The 16713-nt window shown below is 40.4% G+C and overlaps 2 protein-coding genes and 1 long non-coding RNA gene across 3 annotated transcripts in view; 1 reads left to right on the plus strand and 2 right to left on the minus strand.

Moving 5' to 3' along the window:
- DNMBP (dynamin binding protein) overlaps nucleotides 1-8386 on the plus strand; it is a 45123-nt gene extending 36737 nt beyond the window's left edge. Inside the window, exons 6-16 of the mRNA XM_081328163.1 lie at nucleotides 1541-1688; nucleotides 1957-1974; nucleotides 2894-3093; nucleotides 3620-3750; nucleotides 3866-3970; nucleotides 4213-4341; nucleotides 5424-5756; nucleotides 6207-6389; nucleotides 6811-7009; nucleotides 7109-7539; nucleotides 8151-8386. Of these exons, the coding sequence (XP_081184289.1) occupies nucleotides 1541-1688; nucleotides 1957-1974; nucleotides 2894-3093; nucleotides 3620-3750; nucleotides 3866-3970; nucleotides 4213-4341; nucleotides 5424-5756; nucleotides 6207-6389; nucleotides 6811-7009; nucleotides 7109-7539; nucleotides 8151-8336 (2063 nt within the window). The 3' untranslated portion in view covers nucleotides 8337-8386. The remainder of the gene's footprint in view (nucleotides 1-1540; nucleotides 1689-1956; nucleotides 1975-2893; nucleotides 3094-3619; nucleotides 3751-3865; nucleotides 3971-4212; nucleotides 4342-5423; nucleotides 5757-6206; nucleotides 6390-6810; nucleotides 7010-7108; nucleotides 7540-8150) is intronic.
- LOC308668326 lies at nucleotides 275-4347 on the minus strand. Its single transcript, XR_014026492.1, has 2 exons — nucleotides 4196-4347; nucleotides 275-501 (listed from the first exon to the last, which is right to left on the minus strand). It is a non-coding gene; the product is annotated as an uncharacterized lncRNA (long non-coding RNA).
- Nucleotides 8387-10070: 1684 nt separating the features above from the next.
- The window catches only part of ABCC2 (ATP binding cassette subfamily C member 2), a 35013-nt gene continuing 28370 nt past the window's right edge, over nucleotides 10071-16713 (minus strand). Inside the window, exons 26-32 of the mRNA XM_081328162.1 lie at nucleotides 15680-15806; nucleotides 14546-14647; nucleotides 14285-14428; nucleotides 13776-13934; nucleotides 12732-12898; nucleotides 12298-12492; nucleotides 10071-10212 (exon numbers count right to left, since the gene is read on the minus strand). Of these exons, the coding sequence (XP_081184288.1) occupies nucleotides 10083-10212; nucleotides 12298-12492; nucleotides 12732-12898; nucleotides 13776-13934; nucleotides 14285-14428; nucleotides 14546-14647; nucleotides 15680-15806 (1024 nt within the window). The 3' untranslated portion in view covers nucleotides 10071-10082. The remainder of the gene's footprint in view (nucleotides 10213-12297; nucleotides 12493-12731; nucleotides 12899-13775; nucleotides 13935-14284; nucleotides 14429-14545; nucleotides 14648-15679; nucleotides 15807-16713) is intronic.

Here is a 16713-nt window from a genome sequence, read left to right on the forward strand (position 1 = left end):
TTAGCACCCTTAAGCTGGCGTAGTTTTGCTAATTCTAATTCATTTGTCAGGCAGTGTTTTTTCCCCCAAAAAATTATATTGATTTTATATAATGTTCTGAACTGGAGCGATTACTTTCACCCAACAGAGTTTTTCTTATGTCAGTGCTTGGATTCTCCCTTCCATTAATTTTAGTGGAAGCTGGATTACAGAGCAAATAATGGACACAGAACTTGTATCTTTTTATAAGGAACTGAGTGTGAACTGTGTAATTTGAGAAAATAAATCAAGCTAGAATAATTCGTGACTTTATATATGGCAGTTGTTCAAGTTTCAGCTGAGTTGTATTTTGTCATGTCCAAGATGAGGAGGGAAAAGCAGCATATTTTGTGGTAGGAGCAATCACATCCAAAGTCCCATGCTGATTCTTGTGGCCCATAGTAAAGATGTTATCTGGTACAATGTACTTAGATAATATTAAAAGTGCTCTTCATTGAACTTTGGGGTTGTTTCCTGCCATATCTGTTACATCAAGAAATAAAAAGATTGGCTTTTTGCATTTTTCTTTTGGAGAAATCAGCATTATTATATTATTACTAAATAATATTACTATTATAATCAATAGTCCCTAAAATTCTTAAAATATGATTTCATACAGTACAATAGGGACACTAAAAATAGAAAGAAGAGGCCATCAGGAGTACATTTTTCTTATTGGAAAGAAAGTATGAAAGAGAATACTAAAATAATACTTCTTAACATTTTTGTAGAAATTATTTACAAATCTGTGTAGCCTGGAGTGCAATTTTTGCAACTGAAATTCTGTGTGATGAAGAATTCCACACAAGAGTCTTTTTTGTAACGGGAACAATCTCAAAACAAACCAACAGCCATTTTAGATATTTATTTGTTAAATTTAGATGACTAGAATCAATTGTCATAAGGTTCATATTGTTTTACAATTTCCAGAATTACTGGATTTATATTTAGCTGATATTTATATTGGCCCGCATAACTGTTTACAGTATATATTTATTTTATTTTTATTTTTATTTTATTAGATTTATATACCGCCCTTTCCCGAAGGACTCAGGGCGGTTTACAGGGTATTTAAAACAACCAGTACAAAAGTTAAAAACAAATTAAAAAAGATTAAATTATCCCTAAAATTAAAAAACCCCAGTTAAAAATTCTCAGCCTAGGCCGGAGAGCTGAAAGAGCCAGGTCTTCAGGTCCCGGCGAAATGTGCGAAGGTCAGGGGCAGTCCTAAGCTCCACGGGCAGCTGGTTCCAGAGGGCAGGCGCACCCACAGAGAAGGCCCTTCCCCTGGGTGTTATCCGCCGACAGTATTTTATCGGCGGCACCCTGAGAAGACCCTCCCTTGCATTATTTTATTTTATTATTTAAAACAAATCATTGTTTTATCACTGCATTTAATGCTTGATGCTTTTTTATGTGTTTCATAAATTTATTGATATTTATAAAAATAAATAACTCCATTCTTTAAGCAATATATACAGTCTGTATGCTACCACATTAACAATTTACTTCTGTTTCTAAGGCCCAGTCTTTCTGGAGCTGCAGGCTGAGCTGGAGGCTGTGTATAAGGTATATTGCCAGAACCACGATGAAGCTATTGCACTTCTAGAGGCCTATGAGAAGGATGAAAAGGTCCAGAAGCTTCTGTTGGAATCTCTGGAGATCCTCAGGTAAAAGGGCAATATGGACTTCCAAGCTGCTTAGACAAACTGCTGATTTGTGCTTGTGTAGTATTTGAGACACTGCCTCATGTGTCTCTCTTATCCTAGCATAATTGTGACCTTATGAATTAAAGTAGAAGGGGATGCATAGAATGGCTGCTTGAAATGTCCATCCACTGATTTCACTGCAATTTAGTAGCTGCAAGTCAATAGAATAACTGCATTCTCATCATCTACTCTTTCTTGTGTGTTTTTCTTCCTTCTGTGGGCCTGCCAGGAGTCTGTACACTGAATGGTAAGCAGCTTTTTATACTATTGACTTACTTATTTAGGTTTAGCAGCAGAAAAGGATTTGGAAATATAATGTGGGATGAGCCATTTGTAGGAGACAACTGCAGAAATCATTTGCACACTTGGGATTCAAAGAAGCAGGCAGCTGCAGCCACTTTAGCCTGCTTAGACTGAGGACAGTGAGATTGGGAGGATAGGGAGTGGCAAGATGAATAGTGTAGATGCTGAGCAGGTGCAACTAGTCAGCAAGTGTGTATTGTTCCATTAGCAGGAGGATGCATGTAAAGATTATTGGAATTTAGTGATTGGAATTGCTGGTGTCATGTTGTTTAGCTTAGCTATGAAGAGCAAGAAAACGGCTTGATAGATGAGGAGTAACTTGGATGCAATAGTTTAGAACAGGGGTGTCAAACTCAATTTCATTGAGGGCCGCATCAGCATTGCGGTTGCCCTCAAGGGGCCAGGTGGGTATGGCCAGGGTGGGCGTGGCCTACTGGGTAGGCGTGGCTAGAGTGCGTATGGCCTATTGGGTGAGCATGGCCAGCTCTACATTGTTCGCATCAAGGGTGCCTATGGGGGCCTGGGCAGGAGTGGGACAGATCTGAGGGTCTCTGGCAGAAGAAGGGTCTCTGGGCCAGGGCCAAGGCAGTGGGGGCCATTCCCTCACTGTTTCCAGGATGGCTTCGGGGGCCACATGAAACCACTTTGCGGGCCAGATCCGGCCCCCGGGCCTTGTGTTTGACATGTCTGGTTTAGAATATAGAGAGAAGCCAATTTTGAAGGTGCATGTAAATGTTAATATATATTACTAGGTCATGTATGATATGCCACATGCCAAATAAATACTAGAGTGCAGTACTTTTAGTAGTAGAGTCCGGGTATCACCTGATTCTGAGTGCCCCTTTATGTTCCGACTCTGTCAGGGGCTGCACCAACTATATTGACCTGGGCTCCTTCCTGATCAAGCCTGTTCAGCGTGTGATGCGCTATCCGTTGCTGCTGATGGAACTGCTGAGGGCTACTCCTGAGTCGCACCCTGATCGTGCTCCTTTGGCAGCTGCTGTCTTAGCTGTCAAGGAGATCAATGGTAACCTCAACGAGTACAAGCGCCGGAAAGATCTAGGTGAGCTGCATAGCAACCAGCACAGGAGTAATGCAGTCAATGTGGATAAGTGGGAATGGGCTGTGCGATGTTGCTTTTGAAGATTGTACCACATGGGCTGCTGTGAAAAAAAATGAAAGACTTGCTTTCCCCACAACAGTTCTCAACTAGCTGGGGACTGTATTCTTTGAGTTGCATTTTTAATAGATATAAAATATGGACCAAGTTGGGAAGACTGGATTCACCTGAGAGGTGTATGAATTGAAGTCCACACATTTAAAGGGTACCAGGGTTGGGAAAAGCTATTCCAGTGGGCGTTGGGAATAAGAACAAAAAACCCACTAAACTTTAATATAACTATCCTGTGCTCACTAACTTTGAGGGTGTTGTTCCAGTTTAAAATTAACACTCAGGTGGAGGTAGAATCAGATAGTGAGGAATAGTGCTTGGGATCTGTAGCAAAACACCCAGGAAAGCACAATCCTAAGGTCATCTAGCAACTCCCCAGCATGGAACTAATTCTGTCTCCTGCCTCATTACTTTTCAGTGTTGAAGTACAGGAAGACTGATGATGACAGCCTAATTGAGAAGATCTCCAAACTTAATTTCCATTCTATAATTAAGAAATCCAATCGGGTCAGCAGTCACCTGAAACATCTCACAGGCTTTGCTCCCCAGGTGAATAAGAGTTGGCTCTGCTCACATGCTTTAAGGTTACTGTAAGGATTTGGCCCTGAAGGAACCTTCATGGTGTTCATAGCCTCTCTCCCTCCCTTCACCCTCTCTCTGGCAGCTGAAAGATGAGGCTTTTGAGGAGACTGAAAAGAATTTCAGGATGCAGCAGCGTCTGATTAAATCTTTTATCCGGGATCTTTCCCTTTACCTTCAGCAAGTACGGGTAAATAAGTTTTATGTGTCTATGTCTCTGTGTAAAGGGGGGGGACAGTACCTTGAGAAGGATTGTGATATCAGTCATCTAATAAAGCTGAAGATTTGTCGAAGCAGCGCATTGGAAGATTCTCCCTTTGCTAGGCTTCTATAATACCAGGCCCACAATTCAAGACTGTGCCTGCCTCTGGAGCTGGTTGCTATCCAGCAATACTTCAAGCCAGCTTATGCTTACGTTTTTTTGGTCTTCAGGAGTCAGCTAGTGTTAAAGTGACAGCAGCACTGAGTATGTGGGAGCTGTGCATGGAGAAGGGTAGTGCTGAGTTGGAGCAGTTCCAGAAGATTCACAGTTTCATCAGCGATCAGCTGTTCTCTGATTTTGTGAGTGTCAGCTTTATTCCTTTCTTCCATAAGAAAGCTTAGATAAAATGTCTACTACCAGAAACATTGGGAAAACAATTCTGTTTAGAAGAGATGAAAGGTCCTTTCACTAAGCAGTAGACTGAACTGGCTTTTGGCTATAATAAAGTGTTAACGCATCCTTCCTCAGCCTGTTGTTCCCTCCAAAGGCTTTAGATAAGTGGTCCCCTTTTCCCAATTCACCAGTCATTTTGGTTGAGATTGACGGACTTATAATCTAAATCATCTGGAGAACACTAAGTTATTACTAGTACTACTGCTACCGCTACCACCATCACTACAGGCACAGAATTACAGAATTCCTAGAAATATTAAAATGTTCTTGAAAAAAACATGAAAGCTCTAAAACACTGTAGACAGCAGCTAGATTGTAGTTTACTGGACAAACAATACTATGAAAGACGGAGAGGAGAAAATATTTGATATTTTCAAAATCGCTGGTAATTATAGGAGAACTTGCCTTTAGGGATTAAAGATAGATGGAAAGAAAGAAGAGACTGGATAGCCATTTGTCCAGAATGGTACAAGATTTCCTGCACAAGCAGGGGGTTGGATTAGAAGACCTCAGAGGTCCTTTCCAATCCTATTATTCTATGTTCTGTTTTATTTTGCATTAAAATCTATATGGCAAATCAATAAAGCCTATTTGGTCATAATAGCAATAGTACTTAGACTCACATACCACCTCATAATGCTTACAGCACTCTCTGAGTGCCTTACAGAGTCAGCATATTTCCCCCAACAATCTGGGTCCTCATTGTACCAAACCTCGGAAGGATGGAGGGCTGAGTCAACCTTGAGTCCCGTCAGGATCGAACTCCAGGCTGTGGGCAGAATTTGCCTGCAGTACTACATTCTAACCACCGCATCACCAGGGCTCCTGACGATAGCATAAATGAAATACTATCTAATACTAATACTATATACTACTATATACTTTTTTCCTTCAGTTTATAGTGAATTCATCAAAGTAATTTGGCAGAGTGTGAAAGGCTGCAGTACTGTATAATGCACAGGTCTGATTGTTGCTTTCTGCTTTGCAGAAGAAGCGCACTGAGCGTCTAGTGATAACCCCTCTGAATCAGCTGCTGAACATGTTTGCTGGGCCTCACAAACTGGTGCAGAAACGCTTTGATAAGCTCCTGGATTTCCACACGTGCACAGAGCGTGCGGAGAGATTGAAGGACAAACGGACCTTGGAGGAATTACAGTCAGCCCGTAACAATTACGAAGCCTTGAACACCCAGCTGCTGGATGAACTGCCCAAATTTCAGTGTTGTGCCAAGGAACTTTTCACTAGCTGCCTGCGCAGCTATGCCGAGGCTCACTGTGAATTTGTACGGCTAGCACTGCAGGAACTTCAGCCTTTGCTCTCAGTAAGTACAGAAACTGCGAGTAGCTGGCATGGCTGGTGTTCTCCATGAGAACGGAAGGAAAAAGCATGATACTTCCTGGTTTTCTTCTCCATCTTTTTCACTTTTAAGACATGTTTTCACTGAGCATACAGACCTTTAAATGAAACGGAGGAGATCCATAGTAGAATTATTATTATTATTATTATTATTATTATTATTATTATTATTATTATTATTATTATTATTATTATTATTTTATTATCATTATCATTATTATTACTACGACTACTACTACTACTACTACTACTACCTCTCCACTAACATGGAAGAGAGGAAAAGTAATCCTCACTCTTTAGGAATCATTGAATCATCTTCACGATTACTCTGAATATAGTGGATGGTTACTGAGCAGAATTTGTCTAAAATTGTCCTTTGCTGACTCACGTCTAATATCGTTTTCCTCTTTCTCAGCTGCTGCAAGTGGTTGGCAGGGAAGGGAATCTTATTGCCATCTTCCAGGAAGAGCATAGTAGAGTCCTCCAGCAACTGCAAGTCTTCACCTTCTTTCCGGAGAGCATTGCTACCACTAAAAAGCCCTTTGAAAGAAAAAGTCTGGAGCGCCAGTCAGTGCGAAAACAACCCCTTCTGGGCATGGTGAGCTCTATAGAGGAGTAACAAGAGGTGGAAGGCTGCCCTCTAGAGGTGGACTTATGTCATTAACATCACTATGGTCAGAGTGAAGAGTAGGATTCTTTGCCATCAGACATGCTAATAGTCACTAAAGGTTTTAAAAGAAGGTTGGATAATTTCATGGAGGTCCAGGCTATTACTAATCACTGGCTTACTTTACCTTTTGACTCACAAATAGTATATTTAAAGGTCCATTGTTGGGATCAACAACAAAAGTTCTGTCATCCCAGCCCCTCAACCATGTTTGTGAGCTTCCAACTGTATACATGAAGCTCTTTGGCTGATCTAACATGGTACTCACATTTTAAAGATGAGTCTGAGCAAAGAACTAAACATACCTGGATTATTCACTTCCCCTTCACTGAAGTTGTTGTTTCCCTTATAGCCCAGTTACATGCTACAATCAGATGAACTGCGAGCAGCCATCCTGGCCCGCTATCCTCCTGAGAAGCTATTTCAGGCTGAACGTAACTTCAATGCAGCGCAAGAGCTTGATGTGTCATTATTGGAGGGGGATCTTGTGGGTGTTCTGAAGAAAAAGGATCCTATGGGCAGTCAGAATCGTTGGCTTATTGACAATGGAGGTGAGTGAAAATGTTTCTGAACCTCAGCCTAGGCCGTTCCCAACTTTATTATGTTTAGCATTAGTGATTATAATTTTCTTCCTTGCCCCATCTCTACAGTGACAAAGGGCTTTGTGTACAGCTCCTTTCTGAAACCTTACAATCCACGCTGTAGCCACTCAGATGTCTCTGTGGGCAGTCATTCATCTGGTGAATCTGAACTAAGCGGTTCTTCCTCATTCCATGGAATCAGTACACCAAACAGCATTTTGACCATCACATCTGTTAACAGCCCGCACAAGCCTCCAGAGGACTCTGGCATCCAAGGCAATCTGATTAATTCTGTTCAGACTCTCTCAGAGGTGGATGCTGTTTGCCAGCTCCAGATGGGTCCCACTGTGGAATCTGCACAGCCATCCCACAATCCTCCATCATCTCGGCGACACAGTAATCCAGATGCACGAAATGGACACCAAGCCCGGTACAAGGCAAAGCCAACCCCATCAGTGGACAACTTAAGGCTGAAGAGCAGTGAGTGTGTCGGAAATCAGGTGAGTGGGGCAGAAGCATATGTAGACACATGCCCATTGCTCTTAATAGCCTGATTCATATATATTTTAATTTTTATTTAATCAAAATTTACCAAAAGCCAGTAATGACTGGATTCACACATTGGACAAAGCCAAAATGAGTCAAACCCAATTCTGCTTTAGAGTTTGAACAAGACCAGTATGTCAATTCTAAATTGGCTAGCTATATTCCATAGCAGGGGTCTTCAAACTTGGCCCTTTTATGACTTGTGGACTTCAACTCACAGAATTCCTCAGCCAAGCACGCTGGCTGAGGAATTCTGGGAGTTGAAGTCCACAAGTCATAAAAGGGCCAAGTTTGAAGACCCCTGTTCTATAGCTAACATCTTCTTAGTGATGCAGTATTTTGGATGACTAACATTTTGCTTAAAGAAATGCAAATTTATATAGATCTACTCTGGAAACAGGTTTTCTACTTGAGAGAGGGAGGGAGAGAGAGAGGCCCCAAAGCATTTTATAGCATAATAAAAAGAACAAATTGGGAGGTGCATTCTGGTTGGCCCAGAGTGAAGATAGCAATTGGTTTTGTTCTGTGTTCTTTCTCACCTCCGTCCTATATTTTCTGCTTCCAGGTCTATTATGCCCTTTATACCTTTAAAGGCCGCAATTCAAATGAACTGAGTGTAACAGCCAATCAAAGACTAAAGATTCTACAATTTGAAGACATAACTGGCAATCAGGAATGGTGGCTGGCAGAGGCACATGGGAAACAGGGCTATGTACCATCCAGTTACATTCGCAAGACTGAGTACACGTGAGATGGCATAGGAGATGCCACAAACTGGTGCCTTTATAACTATCGTGCAAGGGCATACTATTGCATCCACTCCATTCCTCTGAAAGTTTAGATTTCAGTATATTTCTGTGGGGAGTTGGACCTAGGTTCCATCAAAGTTGAATGCAATGCTCTTACTGGACAGCCTGAGACAGCCTTGTCTTCCTCTTAGCAGTGCTGTGTGGAGCTCATATTTCCATTTGAGGTAGACATTCAGTCCACCAACTGGATTGTAAACTAGCTGGAAATCCTGCAGCCAGGAGAGAAATCTAACTGTGGGTACAAAAGCATGAGAAGGGAGCCAGTTAAGATAATGAGAGTCTCATTAGTCCAGTATTTCAGAAGGATCACCAAAGGAGTATTAGGTATATTTGCTGCCTTGAATTATTTATAAAAATAATAAAGGCAGGACATAAAGAAACCAATAAAATAGCCTCTTAAGGCTCTATCTTACTGTTGTCCTCGAGCAGCTGGTGTTCAAAGGTGTAGTTTAGCTGAACCTACTAATAGTTATGGCAAATAGCTGTTGGTATTTCTGCCCTTGGTGAAACCATGTATCTTCAGCCCTGTAAGGAGAGAGCCTAACGGAAAGACAGGGTTCAGAGAAGTTGTTGAATATCACCACCACAAAGCAAGTATTCTGTGTGTCATTTCCCTGTCTCAGTATTAGTTAACATCGTTTGCTGTTGGGCAAAATAATTCTTTGGTTCAACCTTAGACAGGTTTGGTGCTCATCTTGCATGCTGCAGTATCTGAGTAAGGGCAAGGCTGCAATTCTTTTGTCCCTGACTCAGGTCAGAGTTGGAGGGGGAGCATTTATGCTCTGGGGGAAACAGCAGAATGTAAAATCTGCATTTTGCTTCCTGAGTAACTTGCTTGAGTTGCTGTTGTGTAAATAAAATATATTTCTCACATTATTTGTATTTATTTTGGACAGAAGCAATGCTCCTTCTCCTAGTATACAAATGATTTTCCATATTCAGGAAATCTAACTAGAGGCTATTATGTGTGCTGCCCAGAGTCTCCTTTAGGGGAGATGGATGGTTATATAAGTTTTATAAATAATTATAAAAGGTTACTTTTTTAAGTCCAGTAATAACTGGTAAAAGTATATATCAAAAAATAAATAAGAGAAATTTATCTTACAAGCATTTTGATAAGTCCAAAATACTTCTGGAATCTTTTTATGACCTTCAATTTTTTTTAATAAAGACCAAAAGTTTGAAAATAATTTGCTAGTAGCCGGCTTCACTATGCTATCTCCCAGTGTTGGCTTGCAACACTAGATCTTTAGCCAGCATAGAGGACAATAACTCAGCCTATCTTGAAGATACCAGATTGGGGAAGGGTGCCTCTAAGAATAATAATATAAAAGCCAACCTTCAAAAACTATATACAACATACATGCAAGAAGAATATGAAATCTGGATTGCTTAGAATAGTTTCCCACATTTTATTCCTTGTTTTCACATAGTGACCCTGTGGTAACATTTTAGCATGATGTCTAGCCTCTATTTCTTTCCAGGTAAACAAGCACATGCTGATGCTGACCAAAAAGTAATAAAGCTGCCTTAAATATCAGGAAATGCTCAGTAAACTATGATGTTTTAAGAGTAAATGGCACTAGCCGCGTTGGTAACATTTTTCATATAGTACCAGTGGCAGATCAAGAAAAACTGCAGTGCCGCGGAAGTTGCCGGTGATCTTTCTGCCTTGAACTCCCATTCCTCTAAAGTGCCGTGTCCTGACTTCTTGTTATGCCAGCTTCCCTGGCCATTCCTGCAAAGATGCCTTGCTGTTGAAGCAGCTGTTCAGGGCTGTCAAATTCTACAATCTTTCCTTCCTGAAGTACCATGACCCTAGAATGGGAAAAAACAACATAAATTTGGGAATGTTTCAATATTCAATATTTACATGCATCACATAAGTCATATAATTTTTAAAGAGTAATCCGAAGAAAGGAGTTGATTGGATACTATCAATCCAGTTTCAGCAGGAATCAAAACGATAAAGGGAAACCAAGTGACATTTGAGTGTATTCGAGCCATCTAACCGCTCCTGCTCATGGTCTTAGCAAGAGTCTGGAGCTTAATGGGGAAAACAGCAAGAGTACAATAGTTTACTCTCCAAAATATTGTGTTGGGTTTTCGTTCATTAGATGCCAGCCCTCTGTTATTTTAGATAACAGCAGGAAGGAAAGATGGGGCACAGTTATAAATTATTCTTACATAGCCTAACAGCCAGCAAAATTTTAAAATGTAGAACCCCTTTGGAAGATGCCTACGAAATGCCAACCGATTACCCTCCTAATAAGGTTCTCCAGCAAGTGGTACAGAGAGGCTTACTACCTGGAACACGGTATAGTCAGCATGACTGATTACCAGTGATAGCTTAATCTGCTTTGAGTTTGTCTAATCCACTTTTAGATTTACTTGATGGCCACTGCTAACATCTGATGGTAGAAAAGTGCATAGCTCAATTTTTGTTTTAATCCTCCGGCATTCAATTTCTTTGGATGTTCTTGGGCCTTATTATCGAGAACCAATAGTATTCGTATCATATAGAATTTGATGTAGTCACATGGCCTACCCTACACATTTCCTAACGTCTTTCCAAGTGTCTTAAGCTAACCATTTCCTTCCTACTTGCTTTTTTCAGTTTTTGTCTACAAAAAGAACAGACATTTCTATAGTTGATTTATACTTTATCGTGTCAGTGAAAATGAACACTGACTTGCATTCAAGATCTAATACATTATTTATGTTAATTTATAAGGTCAAGAATGTATCTATACCAAAGCCTTCTTTATTGCTTTCTATTTACGAAGCACTGAATGGTGTAAAATGGACTTAATGAGATCACGGCATGTTTTCTCATACTGCTTTTGTAGCAGCTTACCATCTTGCCATGAATACAAAATAAAGTTAAAATACTTGAGAGAAATCCATAATTCTCTTTTACTTTTTTGTGAATTTGTTGCTAGAATCCAGCCTGAAGAGAACAGCTTTCCTCAAGGGGGAAAAAATAGCTGGTTTGAACAGGTTATGTACATTCTGGCTTTCAAGTATTTTTTGTTGTAATTGTTTTGCTAAGTATGTTTTAATTCTTTTTTCTAAAATGTATATTCTGCCTGCCAAAGTATTTCTCTGCTGGCTTACCTCAAAAATCCATCCATTTAAAAAAAATCGTACTAATGGATCTCAAATCTTTTTGTTTTTGATCCTATTTCAACATATGTACATTTGAAATAGATTATAATTCCTTAAGACTTCATGTTATTTTTAGATCTCTATATTATATTTATATTATAGGGACACGGTGGCTCAGTGGGTTAGGACGCTGAGCTTGTCGATCAGAAGGTCGGCAGTTTGGCGGGTCGAATCCCGAGTGCCGCGTAGCAGAGTGAGCGCCTGTTACTCGTCCCAGCTTCTGCCAACCTAGCAGTTCGAAAGCACGTAAAAACGCAAGTAGAAAAATAGGGACCACTATGGTGGGAAGGTAACAGTGTTCCGTGCGCCTTTGGCGTCTAGTCATGCCGGCCACATGACCACGGAGACGTCCTCAGACAAACGCTGGCTCTTCGGCTTTGAAACGGAGATGAGCACCGGCCCCTAGAGTCGGAAACGACTAGCATGCATGTGCGGGGGAACCTTTACCTTTACCTTTATTATATTTATGTTTCTTTTAGGAGCATGCATGAGGGAAGGTGTATTTTAACTACTTTTACTACAGAATTTTTGGGTGCTCCACACAATCCTGTTGTGACAGAACTTTCATCCCTGTATATCCTCTATCATGGATTTCGTTGCTGCCTCCCACGGCTATTCTGCATGAAGTTTTGGCCTTGTGGGTGTGCATGATAGAAATACTCCACTCCTGTGTACTTGGCTGTGTACCTGTTGGTTCATTGATACACACACACACACACACACACAAACACTTACCTATGGCTGTCCATGATGGTATGTAACCGATGGGCAATGGTGATTACGGTGCAGTTGGCAAACTCACTTCGGATTGTCTCTTGGATCAAGTGATCAGTTTCCATATCTACAGCAGCTGTTGCTTCATCCAGAATCAAGATTTTGGTTTTACGAAGCAGGGCTCGTGCCAGGCATACAAGCTGCCTCTGCCCCACACTGGAGGGTGCGGGAGGAAGAGGGACACAAATAAAATTGATTATTGATGCTACTACCAAAATTAATGCAAATAATTTCCAGGAAACTGAAATAAACCATCAGTCCAGAAATACCCTCCGTCAGTCAAGCCAGGCTGAACTAGAGAATAATACCAAATAAGAAGGTACTTGAATAGCTCGAGCATGTATGGTATCTTAAGATGACATCAGCTATTGGCCATTTTCACTAATTTCCCATACCTCAAGTTCTCTCCTCCTTCACTCACTGGAGAAGACAACCCTTCAGGTAGAGCTTGTACGTAGGACTTCAGGTGTGCCAATTCTAGAGCATGCCAGATGTCTTCATCTGAATACTGATCAAATGGATCCAGATTCATACGCAAGCTCCCCGAAAAGAGAATAGGATCCTGAAAATGTAGATACAAGGCACTTTAGTCAAGGCTACTTTGGTTAAGAACGATGGCTAAGATAAGGTGAGGTAAGAGTAGAAGTAGAGAAGTATTAGTATTTAACCAGCTGGAATTGCTTTCCGCTACTGTAATGGTATTGGGAATGACAGAAGGAAGATCTGCAGGCTAGGCTATAGTCAGAGAAGAGGCAGCTGAGTCCACACAAAAAATAAAGGGTAAGTGACAAATATCTCAGAAGTGACCCTCTCTAGTTCTTGGATTGTAAAGGTTGGGGAGATAATGTAACTTACTGTAAAGATAGAGCTATTGTGTGCTTCTTGTCTGGACTACCTTGCATGCAAGGCTCACAACTATACCCAGAGCAGGTAATACACTTTATGTAATAGCTGAATTAGCCTATTGTGTTATTCTTTTTATAATACATTGTATCATAAGTTAACCAAATGGTGTGAGTTTACAGAACAAACTAATCTATCACACAGACAAATCTCAGCTCTTTTAACTGATAAGCCGTGTTGTGTAAACCCAGCCTATATGTAGAAGAGGTAGCTATAGTATTAGCTACCTCTTTGAATCATTGAATTAATAAGTTGAATAATTCAATAATACAATTAATAAGTTTCTTCAGCTCTTCAGCCTCCTTCACTCACTTCTGGAATTCAAAAGGGCAGTTTAAATGGCCTAGATCCCATGTCAGCACCTACTCCAAAGGAAATAGTAATCGCAAGCTGGTAAAAAAAGGAACACCTCCCTATCCTTTTTGCCCCCTTTACGGCAAACTGCAGATGGAGTTTGGTACAGTTTTCATGCAATCAACCAGTCAAATCCTGTATCCCGGCATTTTTGGTCTGATGCTCTAGAGGGTTTTTTTTACCTGTGGGATGATAGTGAGTTTCTCACGTAGGTCATGAAGGCCAAGTGTTGCTATATCAAGTCCATCAATTAAGATCTTTCCTCCAGCTGCTTCCAAAATGCGAAAGAGGCAATTTGTGAGAGAGGATTTTCCAGCTCCTGTTCGGCCCACCACACCAATCTGAAAAGGCAGAATACCAGGAATTAGATGTCTGATAAAGCTTTAAATTTCCCTCTTCTTGTCGCCTGTTTCTGTGATCCAACTCAGTTTACAACCTCCATTCCTGCTCTTGCCAAGTAACTCCATAGCAGATTGCTCAGTAACTGTGGCTTTACTTTCAGTGAAAAAAGGTCATTCTTGAAATCTAAGCAATTTAGCATAAATTAGTATGTGGAATGTAGGCCCACTAAGGCCAAGCCTTTTCCCATTTTATCTCCCCTTGATTTCATTCTTCTTTCTCCTTCTGGACCATACCCATTCTCAATAAAACCCTAAAAGCTCCATCAATGTTTTTCCCCAAGACATCTCACCTTCTCAGTACCCTTGATATCACAGTTGATCCCATTTAGAACTAGCTCTAGCTCAGGCCGATACCGAACTTTATAGTCCATAAAAGTGATCTCTCCATTGTTGGGCCACTGAGAAGGTGGTCTCTGTGTTGTCACCCATGGTGCCTACACAAGGGAAGATGACCATTAGAAGAATATGCTTAGAACAATTTCACACATCTCTTCATCTCACACATGTATACAAATATATCATTATTATTTGCACAGCTCCATTTTCTGTACCTCATTTGCAATTTCTGTGTATTCATGCAATCTCTCTACAGCCACAATGTTTGTCTCCAGCTCTGATGTCATTCGCACCAACCAGTTCAGCGTTTGAGTTACCTAAATAAATTAATAGAGCTATCACTATAATCATTCTGCTTCTTCAATTCCCTCTCTCTGATCAAATACTTACATTGAATATTTGGAGGCAATTTATAGACCCCCCCAACATAATGTCCATATTCACTTATTTTACTAGAAGCATCACAGTTTTTTCTTCTAAGGCTCCAGGGGAATAACCTCAACATTTGGGGCAATGCAAACATGGGGAACTTGAAACTTTCGAAATGTTCCTGAACTAGAATTCTCGGCATTTTTCACTATTCAATATTTGGGTTACATTGGGCTGCTGGGAGTTCAAATTCAGGGGATTTGGAGGGAGCCTTGGTGGAGCAGTGGGCTAATGCCTCCTTAAGTAACACCAGCTGCCTGCAATTAGTGCAGGTTCGCATCCCACCAGGCTCAAGGTTGATTCAGCCTTCCATCCTTCCGAGGTAGGTAAAATGAGGACCCAGACTGTTGGGGGCAATAAGCTGACTTTGTAATAATGCCACTTGGGGGGGGGGGAAGCCCTAATAAGCAGGCATATACATAGAATGAAGGCTATTGCTAAGCACATTGGTTTGTGCTTAAATTGTAAGCCGCCCTGAGTCTTCAGAGAAGGGCGGGATATAAATGGGATTAAAATAAATAAAAAATAAATATGGTCTGGGTTAGTTACCAAGTTTCCAAGAAAAGTTCTTATGTGTCTCATTCCACTTTCTTCTTAATGATTATGAACTGATTTATAAAGCCACTGATTTCATCTGAGAATGTATAATTTCCAATATATGAATTTTACTGTCAGAATTAATCGTATGGTCAATTGAGCATCACATTTAAAGTTTACCTGCTTGATATTTCTCTTATTGTTAGTAGTACTGTACTATCACAATTGATTTACAATAAAAATGGTGCCTGAAGCCCAGGCTTAGGAGGATTGCAGCCAGACAGATTTACAATTAGAACTGATACATTAGACACGTCAGTACACATACACCGCAAGCCCCCCATTCAGCTCTTTGTCTTAAAATATGAGTCTCAGTTACTCACATTCAGAGCCGAGGAAATTGAGAGTCCCACAATGCCACTGTTCAAGGAATCTTTAATAAAGACTGCTAGAAGTGCTGCAAAGAAAACTGTCAAATTCCCCACCAATTCTAGTCGCACAGCCAGCCACCTTTAGAAAAAGAGAGATAATGAGAGTCTATGACATCTCATAAGCAATCTTGACTACTTTGTAAAGGAGTGATTGTTTCAGAATAACCTCAGATTAATATCTCATTGGCTTGCTACAGAAATGGCCCCTATTATATATCTTCTCCTGACCTCCTAAATATCTGGTTCATACTACAGAATCCTCAACTTATAATAGTGCATTTAAGGACTGTTCAAAGTTACAATAGCATTGAAAACAGTGACTTATGGCCATTTTTTCAGACTTATGACTGTTACAGCATCCCCATGGTCACATGATCAAAATTCAGACGCTAGGCAACTAGTTCATATTTATGATGGTTGCACTGTCCTGGGGTTATGTGATCCCCTTTTGCAACCTTCTGACAAGCAAAGTCAATGGGGAAGTTAAGAGACTCTAGCTTCTGTGACTTAACAACTGCAGTGATTCACTTAACAACTGTGGCCAGAAAGGTCGTAAAATTGAGCAAAACTCACTTAATAAATGTCTCACTTGGCAGTGAAATTTTGGGCTCAATTATGGGCATAAGTCAAGGACTACCTCTATATTTCTCAATAAAGTATTATTTATCTGATTATGTCTTATTTCTCCCTTCTACTGGCTGCACAGTTTTAGTATTATTTTTTTCTGTGTTGTTTTGCAAGTATAGGGAGTGCTTCTGTACTGGAGACAAATTCCTTGTTTGTTTAAGCACACTTGGCCAAATAAAGCTCTATTCTATTCTATTCTATTCTATTCTATTCTATTCTATTCTATTCTATTCTATTCTATTCTATTCTATTCTATTCTAATTTTCTGTTCTGAAAGCTAACCTTAGGAAGATTATCTACTGATGCTACTTGAGGATGAATGGCCCATATTAGAGCAAAGGTCAGAAACTGACTAGATG

The sequence above is a fragment of the Vipera berus genome (genome assembly GCF_964194415.1).
Source record: "Vipera berus genome assembly, chromosome: 5".
Lineage (NCBI taxonomy): Eukaryota > Metazoa > Chordata > Lepidosauria > Squamata > Viperidae > Vipera > Vipera berus.